The sequence below is a fragment of the Varroa destructor genome, unplaced genomic scaffold (genome assembly GCF_002443255.2).
Source record: "Varroa destructor unplaced genomic scaffold, Vdes_3.0 BEIS01000001.1, whole genome shotgun sequence".
Classification (NCBI taxonomy): Eukaryota; Metazoa; Arthropoda; class Arachnida; order Mesostigmata; family Varroidae; genus Varroa; species Varroa destructor.
In genome coordinates this window covers 21,394,197-21,409,983 of record NW_019211454.1, presented here as the reverse complement: position 1 = coordinate 21,409,983, position 15,787 = coordinate 21,394,197, and the positions used below count along the sequence as shown (strand labels likewise).

General features: G+C 44.1%; 1 protein-coding gene and 1 long non-coding RNA gene across 4 annotated transcripts in view; one reads left to right on the top strand and one right to left on the bottom strand.

Annotated features, from left to right (window-relative positions):
• LOC111247653 (uncharacterized) overlaps nucleotides 1-15,787 on the bottom strand; it is an 82,158-nt gene that overhangs the window by 54,316 nt on the left and 12,055 nt on the right. For 2 of the 3 annotated variants that reach the window (XR_015320551.1, XR_015320553.1), the window contains one exon: nucleotides 15,039-15,244. This is a non-coding gene — a long non-coding RNA (uncharacterized LOC111247653). Of the gene's footprint in view, nucleotides 1-5,988; nucleotides 6,108-15,038; nucleotides 15,245-15,787 lie in introns of all 3 variants that reach the window. The other variant, XR_015320552.1, reaches the window with a different exon arrangement.
• LOC111247611 (protein trachealess-like) overlaps nucleotides 577-15,787 on the top strand; it is a 102,876-nt gene continuing 87,665 nt past the window's right edge. The window contains exon 1 of the mRNA XM_022798740.2: nucleotides 577-2,369. Coding sequence (XP_022654475.1) covers nucleotides 2,332-2,369 — 38 coding nt within the window. The 5' untranslated portion in view covers nucleotides 577-2,331. The remainder of the gene's footprint in view (nucleotides 2,370-15,787) is intronic.

Here is a 15,787-nt window from a genome sequence, read left to right as displayed (position 1 = left end):
CTCGTATTCTTTCCTTTATCTTTGCTAGCCACTGGCTTTTACGTTTACTTATTACATTTATTAGACATTTCGGTTCGACCCCGACTTCATTGAGCCTCCTTGTGCATCCCTTCTTATCCTTATTCTATAGGGATAGGGGCAGTAAGCGGCCGAACTCCTATGGGGTTCCATGCACAGCCGTCGGCCCCTCTGTTACCTCAGGCATTCTCTTTCTTCCCATAGAGCCCATCGAGTTGGCCATCGCCCCCCTCGTCTATTGCTGCTCTTTCTCGATAAACCGCTCGCGCTCTGTTTATCTATTTATCGCTATCTTGCGGGGCCGCCGTTTGGCCTGTGACTGAGTAGGTGCGCGAGGAGCCGTGTCGGCTATGTGCCTTTGCTGTTGGTCTCTGTGGCCGTGCGGCCATCCCTCCTTCCTTCGGCCATTCGATCGGTCGACAACTGTTGGCCGACCGTCAATTGCTCCGCTGCAATAGGAAGCAGCGGTGGCAATAGTGGCAGCAGTGGCTCTGTGAGCGCTGACTGCGGTGAGGCTCCTCCCCCGGGCGGGCTTTCCTCCTCCTTGCCGAGCACTGCCTCTACCGAGGCCTTTGCTGGCCGCTGCTGCCTAGCGGATCGTTCGCCGCTGCTGCCGCCGCCGCTGCCGACCTCTTCCCGCTTCCCGCTTTTCGCGGCGCCGCTCCCCCAACCCATCTCTAACCGCCATCACTCTGCTACTGCTGCGGCTGCTGCCGCCGCTGTGGCTGCCGCTGAGCTTGCTCTGCTTGCGAACAACGGCAACGGCGCTGTTTGAGGGCCCTGCCTGCCTGTCTGCCACCTAGCTAGCCAGCCAGCTCCTTCTGTCTGCTTTGTGCGATCCCCATCCCGGCGAGGCAGCAACGCGCGCGCGCCAGCCGACGACGATGACTACGACCGACGTTGAATAGCAGCCGAACGACCGAAAGACGACGGCGGCGACGACGGCACCGAGCACGGGTGCGTGCGAGCATGCGTGCGAGTGAACGAGCAAATGATTGACTGGCTGCCCGCCCTCATTGTACTGTCCTCTGCTGCTGCTGCTGCTGCTGCTGCTACTACTACTGCTGCTGCTGCTGCTGCTGCTGCTGCTGCTGCTGCTGCTGTTGTTGTGCTGTGCTGCGGAAGCTCGTGCTGTGTCTATGCAGGCCCACGGTCGCTCTCTGAACGGAGCCCGCCGGCAAATCGGAACGCCGACTTTTGTGACCAAACAAATAGCAACGGCTAAATAGACGACAGAGACATAACGACAGTAGCGATAACACTAAGCAGGCCACGGAGGGAATAGCATAAAGGAGCTGAGCAAACTCAGGCCATAGGGACGAGGATGACGGCCGTCGCTTGGTCCGTCGTTGGCCGCAATTAAGATACTGATACTGAAGGGCATAAAAACAATACAGCTGCCACATCATATAAGAAGGAAGAAACAAAAGTCACTCCGCGCAGCCGGGAGCAGTGTGTGTCTTTTCTAATGGGATTGAGTTCTGCGCGATCTTCACGGGCGATTAGCATGTGAGATTTACGGTGTCTACCGCTGAAACACAGAGGAGGTGAACATAGTGTGATCACTCAAAGCATAAATATATATATATATAACGGTGAAGCAAGGAAGGGGGCACAAAGTTCAACAGGAGGGGCGTTCGTTGTGAACGTGTCCATGTGTGTGTGTGTGAATGTGTACATTTGGAAGTTCTGTATTTCACCTAAGAGACGTATTAATTAATACCTAGAGGATAAAGGATATCGTCGGTAGCTGCGTGCAGCTAGCTTGCGGCTGCTGCTGCTGCTGCTGCCGTCGTCGTCGTCGATTAGGCGTTACACAGGCTGGTGGTGATCCTAAGTTCTTACAAAGCCAGTGCATGCAAACAGGCGGGCAGGCGGGCGGGTGGGCAGTTGCCAACTGTTAGTGACCCCTTCCCGGTGACAGAGAGTGTATGTCGAAAACAAGACCAGCACCAACAACAACAACAGCAGCAACAACAACAACAACGACAAGATTAGAGAGAGATACTCAACGTAATTTGCACAGGCTGTAGCAACGATATTTAGTAGAGTGTGAAGTGGCCGGTCTAAAAGGAGCTTGTGTTTGTCTGCGTGGGAAGTGCGTGTCGAGTGTGAGGTATGGGACGACCTCGACGGGTCTCGGAGTGACACCTTGGTGCCTTGTGGTTGTGTCGAGTTTACCTAGAGAAAAGTGCAGCAAATTCAACGCCTAAAGTGGCGCAGACAGGAGGTTCCACGATTAACGAAGGCTTCAGTTTGAAACAACGAACGCTGGAGAACGGCACTGCTACCTACGCTACACAGTGCTTAATTATGGACCTCCACGATGCTAGCGCCTACAACTTCTTCAGGTACCTTGCATACATCGCTTTGTTAAGTTACACACTTATCAATGCGATACGGCTATTAATGTACGAAGAGCTTTTTTTTTTTTTTTCTCATAGTAAGTGCATTAACCAGTACCTCAGTAATGCATACCAGATGTATATAAAGCTAACTAGATATCTGCAGCCATCAATCAGCTGTTTGTGCTGATAATGTTAGCACACTCCTCAATCACAGAGCAATCCACTGATATTTGCCGAAAATGCTCTAGACTGGCGAGATTTAAAATTTCAATAGTCTAGTTTCCAATATACCAGCTAGCAGTAAAAGTAGAGCTGACGACGTAAAGTTTGCCAAAGATTTTGGAAGATCCAATAGATGCGTATGTAGTCATCAACGCCATTATCACAGCTGTTAATCCAATTTAATAATGGAGCAATAGAAAGTATGTTATGAGTTTGAAAAGTTTCTTTTTTTCGCTAATAAATTGCAGCGATGACCACAAACATGTTGTGACTACAAACACAAGACGTTGACATACAATGCAAATGGCTTTGAGTCTAGCGGAATATTGCGTTTGGACTCTTCCTCAGAAAATTTGTTCACTGTAAATGGGTACCATAAAATATACCGGAGTAAGCTAATTATTCTTAAAGCTATAGCGCGTGTTCTGGACACAAATGAACCAGCTGATACCGAATCTTAGCACCATGCGTGACTACCCAGTATCTCTCATCTATGGGGAAGTAGCCATGCAATGAGACGATGTTTTCGGGCAAGTCACGTTGAAGCGGATCGCACGATATCATTTTGGTACCGATATTAATTTATGGTCATCCGAAGACAACTGTGCCGCCCCATGCTTGGCACGTTAAGCTGACTATGATTAGAAAAATTGTATCGACAGTTATCCGCTTGCTATCGGCTCTTCCAGCTCAACGGGGGCAGCAAGCAGCATAGGTGCTTCAAATAGACCGGCACAAACCCAAGATTCAGCCGATCAAAACACCCAAAAACCACCGATGTGCGCTGGCAGTGTACAACAGTCAATGACGATACGACGAGGGCTATGTAGGACACCTTTCTTTTAACAAGGATGCGATAAACAAGTTAGTATGACCAGCAGCGGGAAGGAGCACGAGGGAGGTGACAAGTAAAGCAGTAATCAAGACGTTGACAGATAACGGACTGTTGTTGCAGGAACAAGGACACAGGATCAGCGAATCGACGATATCCCAGAGTATCCTTTAAATGCAAACAACAGCAAAAACATAACTGTGTCACTCAACACTGAGTACTGCCCTGAACGGAATTACTCAGCGTATGCAACCAAGAATTGATCTCTATTAGAAAATCCATTGGCACGTGACGTTCGCGCTTGGTACACGCTTATCGAACTGGAAAACACCAGCCAGGTCTCAAAAAGGCAACAAAAAGTAGAAAAGACAGAGAAGTTCAATTGCTGCACTATGAGACACGATCTCTGCCTTCGTTACGATGTGATATATACGCTTTGCTTACCATAGCCCATACTGCTATCTATGGAAACTAGAGGAAAAAGAAAGGGCTGACAATAACTATCAGGAAGTGTCGTTGATGTCGCGTACGTTTCAGAGGATTTCGATATTGTCTCTTTTGCAGTTAATAAGTTTGAGTGCTTTGTGGTAACTTGCTGTGTGCGCGGCCAGTATGTCTTGATATTCCCACGATTTTTTCTGTCTGATCTGGTAAAATGTTACCCGAGGCGATGGTCCACTGAGTGTATTTGTGTTGAAATCGATCCTAACGACCCTCATCACCATTATACATTAAATGGGATGTTTAACGTTGTATTCAACTCGCAACATAAACCCATGATCGCCCTTAGTGACACAGATGTTAACTTACGAGTTGCGGATCACACCTTATCAGCCTACCTATCATGTCTCTCCTTTGAAGATCGATGACCTGAAGCTAACGGACTAGTGATAGAAAGGCCTAAAACATGTACAGAACACATATCTTTGCCGCCCGGTACGGCTGAACTTAGGCCACCTCGGAAATTAAACGATCTCAGACATTTTTTTGTTCTTTTCCTATTCTTGTGGCCATCAACTAAGTCATATTTAAGCAGGTGCTTCTTAACTGTACATATTGATAGTGCAATATTAGGCGACCGTTTAGAATCGCATCGAGTTGCAAGAGCCCAACAATTTGTATGTATGTAGTATTTTTCCGCATCGTGTCTCGTGAAAACAGTCTGTTTCGTGGACGAAATCGTCTGTGACTGGCTAACATTATTTACTAACATAACATATATAGAACGTTACTACTTTATCAACCTACTAAACAATTAAATCAACTTTGATAGCACAGTCGATCCACTAAGCAACTTACCCGCAAAATACTTTGTTTGGCCTTGCGTTTGAAGGAAAATTAGGCTCGATTGAGAATTTCTTTAACCTACGCTCGAAATGTTATGCCTGCATTGCTATGGTATCTGGTCTTTGAGGTAGAGGTTTCTTTCAACACGTATTTCTGTACGTTTACAGATCCGTTCTTGAACCAATAACCACGTATGCTATCGTAGCTTAACGTTTCCTCAATGTTTCGATATCGCATCAACGATTCAGCGGGATGCATCTCGGACTACCTGTGGACTTTCGAGGTCCGCTCGCCCAGCGCTGAGCATTTTTATTTTTCTCGGTCTCGTACGGTCCGGCTGTGTTGAATAGTACGCGCAAATCAACCTACGCATCCACCATATACCAAACCATACCTCGAGTTCTAGCATTACCAATCTTCTAGATATCCTCTTGAAAATGGCCACAGGACACTGCTAAGTCAATAAATTGAAGCACCCAAAATGGCCATAGTGGATCTTCTAATTCACGAACAACGCTGTATCTGAAAATCCTTCCCGTTGCACCTAAGGCCACGAAGTGTTGCGCGCAAACTTACTAATATTTTATTAGGCATCAATTGCAGTAACTCTCCGTGTTGTTTTATATCCTGGTTACATTACATAAGGCTGCCATGACTGGTTTTTGGCTTTGTGATTTTCTTTATGGAACTTTAAACGAATCGCCTAAGTTTGTTACGCAGTGCTGGGAGAGCGCGTTAGTTGGCAGCATCGTGTGACCTTTGGAGGTCAGGGCTGAAGGGATAACTTTCGATCAACAACACAAGCGATCACTATTGACTCGAAAGTACAGCATTAAGCAATAACAGGAATAGAACCCGGGCCGCTTTGCGGCCAGCAGATTATCAGAAAAAATATTGTCCTCAAAACAGATATAATTTTCTATTGAAATAAATAAGATATGGCTTAGCGATATGACGACGTCATTGAGGATAAGTTTGATCTTTAGTAACAGGAACACTATCGCATATAAATAAACGTATAATTCTAGATTTGTATAATGCGAGTAAAAGAAAAAGTTTGAATTTAATAATCTACTTTCAACGAAACTATATATCGTTGATAAAAACTCACGAGTGAAACAGGACATGTACAAAGGCTCTAGAAAGCCATATTGCCGTGATTCTATGTAAGGACAAAACAGAAGGACGCTTATATAGGTGTTTCGGTTCAATAAACATACTTTAATTCAAAATGTCATCTTTGTGCACGCATTTTAAACGTTAGAATAAAACAGTACTTACACGGAAGTGAAGGGAAGATCTATATATTGATGATAACGCGTCTAGCTCATTATCAGCAACTGTTGGTGCTTCATTGCGGTGCGAAATAATTATCAAGACTCGTATCTACCTGGAAACATCTTAGGTAGCCGCCAAAATTCCGTCAGCTTAAAATCTACACGAATTTATCACGTTTACTCTACGTAGAACAGCAGAATTCAAAATGAGCATCTATCCGCCGTACGTTTTCCCAGTAAAAGGTGTGGATCGGTTCGTTCGGACTTGATTCGTTCTTTATACGCACCCTCAGGGTTTTCCACCGTATAATATATACGTTGTGTGAAGATTTGCGCCTCTGATTCATGCTACAGAGGTGACGAACTCATTATCCTTTAACAAAACGATGTCGGTGTGGGTAAATTCGACAATCTTAGTAACACTATGCTAGAAAGGGGCAAGTGTATAATCTGTGTTTGTGGCATTTCGTCTTCCACTGCTTTACTGGCTTTTATAACGCACACATCTCATCTCCAAAAAACGATCGATTCTAAAGAAAGCCTTGACCCCGGTATTTTATCTTCTTCAGCAAGCGACTCTGCCTATAGTTGTACGGCTCCCTCATTATCGTCTGGTTACATAAACCGAGAATATAATTTTACGTTTTTTTCCCAGCTCTAACTCTTCTGGTTACCCCTCTGTCTGATGGACAAATCTGTGCTTTGCCGATGTACACCATCCGGTACGGGTGCGTCTGCCCGCTAGTCTATTCCGAATAGCTCGATTTAAATCCTTCAGATACGCCGCGTTCAGAATATCTAGCCATCCATCTGCGTATAGGAAATAACCCGATGGCCGCACGCTCCCTGTGTCTTTACCTATCAATTAAAGACGTACCTATAATTTAGCTACATTTACATAAAGCAATCAATTTAAGCTGTATGCTAGCCTCCCCTATCCCATTAATGCTTCTCAAAAACGAGCACTGACGAAAAACATAAATCTAAAAGTTACTATTTTCCCGCATCGTTGTGTTTCTTCCGTTCGAAGTTACTATTACTGAGGCATAAGTCAAAAATTATCAACTCAAATTTTGCTCGCTCATTTCCAGATTAACTATGAATAACTTACGAGTTCGGTTTGACAATTAACTGGTGGCATTTTGCTGAACACAGGTTGCGCACGTACGGTACTGTGTCGAAACTAAATCGTTTATTTTCGACAATGTCTATTCACTGGCCATGTTTGTTTGTCTGCCTACATTTCTAATCAACGCGCGCCATTAGATGAATACGATCGTCACTATTATGCCCAAGGACACGATCTAGCGACATTGCATTTTCTGATCTCGTAGGCATGGACCGATGCCGTTGCTATTAGTATCGGAATCGATCAGCCCCTTTTCTGTCACCGAACAGCCCAAGCTGGTGGAGATTGCCACTAGGAATCTCCCCGAATACAACTTCATATAAATAAACATATATATATAAACATAACTATGTATAAATACTGTTTAAACAGCCTGTTTGTCATGGTAAATAATCTTAATCAATATAGACAGAGCAATAAATAGTGTTGCTATAAGCAACTGTTACATTTCGTCGTGCTCTATATGAAGCAAATAGTACGATCGACACTTTGCACGTACATGATTCTTTCAGAAAATCATCGTAATTATACCCACAGTTATTCTTATATATATATGTATATATATATATATATATATATAGTTTGTCAGCTGAATCTCAATTACCTTGATACGTATGTTTCTGTTCCCATAGGGAAACGACATGTTCGGAAAAGTCTAGTACGCTCTGCCTAAATGTTCAGGCCGTAGCAGAGAAGATTTCTATCCAGCGAGGGATGAATCGAAACTCTGCTTGTCTTCGGCGGAACACGCACAAAGTAAAGAAAAGAAAAAGAAAAGAAGTCGTATGCCGCTTAACCTGCACTCGATATGGCGAGCGTGTGCCAGCATTGGATAATACCAGTGTGTCTCTGCTGCTTTTGTTGCCAAGAGGCGCCATAGATGAACTTAGTCTGTAGCCTTTACGGGCTATTTTGGTGCGAGCTGAATTGTAAATACACAGTCAAACGTTTGCTGTAGCGGACGTATGACAGTAGCGCGGTGTCGCTTATTGGTCGGTATTTCTAAACGTGCCGCCAACCGACGCGAGGCATCCCTCACGTACTACCAACGACATCATCATGCCCCTCCCCCTCCCCTGGCATACTAATCATCTTATCATCTACTATCATTATCAGCGTCATCGACGAAGGGAGAAACGCTACGTGCTTTTTCCGCCACTGACGTGAGAGTGTGAAACGATGCGGCTGCAACACCGGCAGAAGTTAACCATACAAGGTACGTACCGAACCGCACTTGCTACTTGGCTACGTGTCCTCCTCTGAGTCAAGCAACTGGGCGATAGGGCAATTGCTAGAAAGGCAATAACTTCCGTTGGAACATCCCCGAGGATTATTCTCCACCAGCTGATTTCGCGAATGCATTAGCATTGAAGAATTACCCCTCTGACCGCGATCTCATAAGTTGCAACAGACAGCTCATCGTCATCCTCATCGACAAGCGCAGCTCTTGAAACGAAGCTGGTGTGTAGATAACCAAAGTACAGCCGTCTTACGTCCGACGGCAATCGTTGCAGCGACGGCAGCTACGAGCATCGCAGATGAAGCCGGCATTTGTGTGTAAATGTAACTGTAGACTTTCTGGAGGAGAGGACGTCGAGGGTAGCTGAGCTCGCCCCATGCTGCTGTCATGACTTGCGTTTGTCTGGTGTGTACGATCCGCAGAACCGGGGGCAGAATTTTGATTGGGGGGCACGTACACGTCTACTAGTTGACCCGCTTGTCAGACTGAGAGACAGAAATACCACAACGCCACCAACTTGGCGATTGGTGTCCTTTATTACAGGTAAAAAATAGGCAGAAATGCCAAAGCTGCAGCGATGGAATACTGTGCAGCACTCGTACGCCGACCGTCGACTATTGTACTATGACGTCGACGGCCAATGGGCACAAATAAAGGGCGCACAGTAGACAAACAGGACAGCTGATACTGCCCCTGTCGATGATGAAATCATAATAATATGTTCAATGGTACAGAGATAGAACGACGAGAGGAAGGAGGCACATTCACGACGACGACAGCTGCTGATATATGCGCTCGGAGCAGCAGACCTACTAAGCGATAAAACCCAAAATGCGCAATGCGTGCCACTTCTAACGAAAAATTGACTCAGCTTGACCGATCAATGTGTTCCTCACGTGCGCTATTGTTAGTACTCGTATCACTATGCACATCAATAGAGGCCACACTGATTACCATTCGCAGATAAGGGAAGCTTTACGTATTCTTATGTGGAACCCTGGCCTGTCCCTAATATAGGAGCGTTAAGAAATGTTATTGAAGGTAAATAAAACATATAACAAATATATAGCAATTGCAGGACAGCGATGTCAAATTGAATTTATCGTTCATTTAAGTGTATTTAAAAAGGGTGATTAGGATGAAATCATATGCAACGTCTGAATTTAAAGAGACTGATGCAAGCCCCCTTCTTCCGAAGATGTCGAGCGTTTTACCAATCAAAGTCCCGCGTCCAGATTCCTGCAAAGGTTCTGCGATGTTAGCCTGTTATGAATGAACCGGATGTCTGCTTTCCCAAGATTTCTGCCGATGAAAACAGACTTCGAATGGTCGAAGAGGTGCCCTGCGTGAATGAAGGACATGTACTTAAACCAATTTATGTTGGGTTAGATTGTAGGCACTGGCTGTATATATATACCACATATAGTTTTTATCAATACAGATAAATCCCTAATCGTACTTGATAGAAGTTTTAGATCGAGACATCGGTTCATCTGAGTTTCGGGATCCGATTGAAGTTACTGAAGTGTCAGAGGCCGAATAGCACTCGTTGAAGTTGTATCAAACTGGTCTGGATAATGTGTGTAATGCCCACTTCAATGAATCGTATGCCGCTACGTGCTTGTAATCATCAACGGAATTAATGGGTACACATACATGCGCATTTCAAAATGCAATGTTGAGGCTCTTTTTGCGTCTATAAGGACAACCGTGGTTTCGACAGATTCTCGAATACACTTGTGTCAAGGCGTAGTGTATAATATGGCCTTATGCAAGCGTGACCTGAGTAATGAAGAAGATAGGAATGGCAAAAGTGTGATTTGTCTATTTGCGTATGACGCATATCATTTTTCGCATCGTTGTTGCCATTTGTAAAAGCATACGTTGACGCACAATGCCGTTTAAAATATTCCGATAGGTCACTCTGTCGGGATGTACAGGACTCATTTACTGTGTTAGCCGCCAGCAAAAGATGGAGACAACAATAATAATAAATAGCTGATAAAAGCATCATTAAAATCGAATACTGGCATGTATTGAAGAGCGCCCACTTGGAACGATACATATAGCGATCGTAGCGGTATGCAAATGAATCGAGGCTGCATGACCACGACGGCCTGTTTCAAATAGACGGCACCTATTTTGAGTATGATCTCTAAGCCAGCAAGGCGGCTCGAAAAAGATTCGAAGATGCTATGATAACAAAGTTGGTATGAAAATGCCACTTCCCCTTGAGTTTCTGCAACGAAGGCGCTGGGCACAAGTCCTAATTTTAGCTTATCCTACGGGATTCGCCTAATATAATAGGTTATACCTAATATACGTCGAACGTCTTGTTGCTTTCTATTGGACGATAGGAAAATTGTGCGAGCTACCTGGCCTCATCCGGAGAAGAAACTGAACGCGCAAACAGCTTAGGCGTTCAAATACTGTCGTTAAAACACGACGCTCATGTCCATCTCAGCGCTGAAATCTTCTGTGGGGCTGTATAGGCTGTGTAGAGCGAGTAACTGCGGTTAGTAATCATTCCTGTCTGCCAATGACGAGGCCAAACTAGTTCGCTTGATTTGGTATCTACGATATATTTATACATGTATATGTGGATGAGGTTCCGCTTTAAGAGCATAGCCCATGGGCGCAACATGTTGTCCTACTAAATAGTCGGAACTGCTTGATGAAGACAATGTAATAAACGGGTAGAGGCCAAACGATTGGACAATCTTCTGTTCGACCTTCTCCATCTATAGCCAATTCAAAGTAACAACAGTATGCCCGACACCGTAAGCCGATCTCGCGATGCTCTGCTGCATAGGCAAACCGACACACATCGAGTTTCACTATTATATATAGAAATAAGCAGGATGAAGACTGCTCGACTTGCTAACAACTCTACCTGTTCAGCTCAGTGTGTGTACGTAGTCGTCTGATGAGGTCTATGGGGCACGGGACAACATGTGCTGAACGAGCGAGTCAGCGGCTAACTTCTGTAGCAATTCTTGCTCAGTCAAAACGTTCAAGCGGTTTGCCGCGTCCCACAATCCCTTCTGCTCCAGGGAGAACAGCCCGTTGTTGTTGTGTCATACTTTCAACTTTGATACTCGGCCCCCGGCCATCAGCTCGCAAACGGCAAACACCCTTCGCCTAGCAAAAGCCCAATGAATTAAACAACCTGGTACCACTGAATCTGTAAAGAAACTAAAAAGAGGAGCTCAGTGGGAGTTGTGAACCTGGCAAAAGCTACGGCAGCGCAGCGACAGCGGCGGTAGGAGCTAACATCGTCACTGTTTTCGTTGAGTGGAAGCAAAAGCAGCCGTCGGAGATGAAGAAGAAGAGATCTATATCTTTCTCACAGAAGCGGTTGATAATTACCTCCTTTATCGTAAATTTATCCAAGCCATTCTTATCACGACGGTGTCGTCACACACGCCGACGATAACCCATACACATATAACAATAATAACAGAAGTATGTAGATATGCGACAAAGCTTTATTGTCGAAGCAAACAACAAAAAAAACCAGCAACAGTTTAGCGGCTCCAAGACCATGAACTGTTGGCGCAGATGTGCGGAATCGTTTTCAACACCTTCCCAACATCGCTGATGTTAATAAGAAGAATGTCACAACTGCCGTATTGACAATGAAAAGAAAATTTGCGGTAAGCGTCAGTCTTCCGATAGACGTATAGCATCTAACGAGTATACAAAACGAAGTTCAATATCGCTCCCTAACTATGTCTGAGTGTATAAAAATAAGGACGTACAATTGTAAAATGTCATCTTATAGAATACAGTTTAGAATAATAATTATGCATATCCTATTACTTATAACGACTTGCTTTGCCCTCTGTGGCTAATAAACCAGGTCCTCCATATGGAACACTGTAATATAAACCGTGTAGCCGGCTAAAATTATATTGGAGACTCACCTGTACAGGCACCAAACGTGTGCGTTCGGACCTAAAGAAAACTTCAACGAACTACTTTTCAGCAAAGGAACTTATATAGAGGTTATTTTTTTCAATCTGGTTCGCGGAGTCACTAAGGGACGAGAAGTAACCCCAAAATTTTATTGAGTTCTTGCGTGAATGCGGATTTGATGACTTTAACTAATTCTTTAATTTTTCTAACGAATTTGATAAACGGTGGTTTACCATGTGGATTCTGCTGAGAACTTGGGGCAAATAAACGATGTCTGGCTTGGACACCTAGGTTAGTTAATTCATTCCATACAAATGTTTTTTAATATATATATGTACGAGCATATCAGACTATTAAAGTCTGCCTATGAATATCACGCAATACTGTTCTGCCAGTAATTAGCCGAAAATTATCAGCACAGTGGTTATTTACATCTGTCCAGTAAAAAAAATGTAATTTTTCAAACCTATAACATTTAATGGATGCCGATTTACTTGCAGGTTTATATAGGACTAAATACACTGTATATGACTGTCACGGAATATGACTTAAGGGTTACAATGTATAGCCGTATGGTGGCAGCGAACGTAACTCCGAGCTTTTGTTTCGTTTGACAAAACTAGCAATGGGTCATTAAACCATTGCCGCTGCTTGCATTAATCTAGGATATGAAAATTCACGTAGAAGTACTAGTCATCCACACGAGCGAAGACCGGTCCGCCTACCTGTGTGTCTGCTGGAGCTGACCACTGCAACGATCCGTTTTCGTCGTATTTTAAACATCACCACTAGGAGCAACAGTATCCTCGCTGTTCTTGCCGTTGTTGCTCACCATTATTCCCGATGTTACGCTGCCACCTACTTACTCTCGTCACGATTTCCAATTTGCCGCCATTGGTGCGGCGGCTTGATCCACCTCCGAACGTCATCATATCGACTTACTGGCGACATCTCCTCGTCTTGTTGACGGCGGAAGCAGTAGCTGCGGCGGTATCGGCCCAGGCATAACCAGAGTACTACTAATACGAACGTTCTATAGAATGTGTACTCCTACGACAGTAGATAACTGCGCAAACGGTGTCGCAGCTGGCTGACTGAAGTGGCCATTGGATAACTGTGAATCATGTTGCTCATTAATAACGGGCCGTCTCATTACGTACGCACAATATCCATGATAAGCCAAATCTATAAGCATATATAGCGCCAGCAGCACAATCAAGACATCAGCATAAATATCCCACAGTTGCAGCGTAGGCCTCCATTTACTTAAATGTATTGTCTTGCATCCAAGTGCTACACTGCGTGAAATTGTTATTTCGGAGTCAACGAAGTACCCAGGTAACTAATTGTCATAACCAGGTACGGGAATAACACCGAAAAAATGAACGAGCGGTATGCGCATTCTAATTAGCATTTCTATGGAAGTCCACATACGATGGCATTAAACAAGCACATCATCATTAACATAGAATGTGTCCTTACGGTAATCGCGGCCAGAGTACGGGTCGATTGCATTGCACGTGATCCATTTGCAGTTTATTACCTACAATCGCTATGAGGGGCAAACAGAAATACGAATTAAACAAGGCGCCGGACTTAAGATGCATCGCTGAAAACGTTTTTAGCACGATGACAGAGCACGGCAGGCAGTAGAAGTATTTTGGCACGATACATCAGACTGTGGATGATGTATTATGATCTCTAATTGCCTCCAATTATAGCCACGATTAATCTAATGAGTATAAGCCTTTCTTCACACTCTTTTATATTTCGTCTCAGTCATTTTCTTTGTGTTCCTGCTCATATATCATTGTTTTCCGTAGTGTCGGACGGTGGCGCTGCTGTTTTAATGTCCGTTTTGATAACGGATAAAGAAACGCTTGAGTCAGAAATGGACGGGCGAATTAACGCAAAACTTACTCCCTGCAATTTTTTCCGAAGTGACAAATAATCTGCGTCAAATGGACAAAGGGCATAGATAGAAATGTTAGCGAATACTCGATTTTTTTAATAGAGGCCAAACTCACGAGATTCTCACTTGCTGGTAATGCCAGCTGGGCACCTTGTGCCACTAGTCTTCTTGACTCAAATGCTGATGAGAATAAATGGTTACCATTATTCAGGTCTCACTCAACGCCTAGATTTCCCAGAATCGGATCGATCCGCTTACAAACTGCTCAGTTAATTCTACTTGATATAATTTTTGAAGTAACAGTGAAATGCAGATCTTCTAAATCCTCAACTACCTAAAACGTCGAGACGGTGTATGGAATCGGATAATTTTTTACGACTCCGCGCTATGCAACTTGTATACAGATATCATATATTGCAGAATATATGATGTCGATAATTTATTGTTTATCGGACCAAACCGGAGTAGTCGGTGGGAACGTCGACTAAAGAAGTTTCTGATGCTCTGATACTGCTATATCAAAGTTGAATTGTGTACTGCTGCAGCTCTTTACGTTATTATTAATCGTCGTCGACCAATAACTGATTGTATCTAAGCTCTTCAAATGTTTTTGGACGGACACATCGGGGTGCACAAGTAATCGCGTAGACATGACGACAAATGAAAGAAAAGGTTACCGTTGCCATCATCATCGGCATTGTCCATACAGCAAAAGGGAACGATTTTGCTGTTAGCACCTTCAGACCTTTTACAGTTCTATCTAAGGTACACAACCGGCATCTCCGGTAAACTCCAACGCTCTATTTATTACTAGCGTTTAGTTCGGGTTCATATCGTCTATGCGAACAAACTTACCGTTGCCGTTGTTGTCGTCACCACCGCGGCCGCCGCCGCCGCCGCCGCCGCCGCCGCTATTCTAGTGACGGTGTCGTCGCCCATAAAACAAAGCCATCGCTGTGGCGAGCCGTTTCAACAGCTTCTACGTCTCTTTCGGTGTCGGCGCATTGAAGTGCCCCTGAACACCTCATCCTGACGGGCCACAATAGAAATCACCACTTCAGCTAGCAGTGAAATACAGAAAGACCAAATGACATAAAAACCATAACGATAATTGTGATAATGCCCGATCAGTAAGTTAGTAAGGGTTTTTTTCAATTTGAGCGATACTGCTTAATTATTGGGAATCTGGTTTAAGATCGACTTGTTTGATTATCCTAGAAAAGAGACAAAAACAATGGAAATATAACTGGGGCAAGGAAGTTCAGACTATCCATGGGTCTCATTTATATTAGATTTACTTATTCGCCTATGAATGAGAAAATCTTTGAATGAAGCGTAGGTATGAGGAAGCTCAACGGTAGGTCTCGGCATTAAAGAACGCTTCGTTTTATACGAATTATATGGTAAGTTTTAAGTTAATACCGACAGAGACACGCTGTACCATGCTCGAGCGATATGTCTAAGCCCCAGTTAAGTCCATCTCTCAGATTTTTCAAAAAAACTATCGAATGAAATCTGCATACTTAATGCCTATAGCTATTTTTTGTTACCTGAATATTTAGCTTTGCTTCTTTCAATTTATATTGTGTATATAAGTGTGTTCG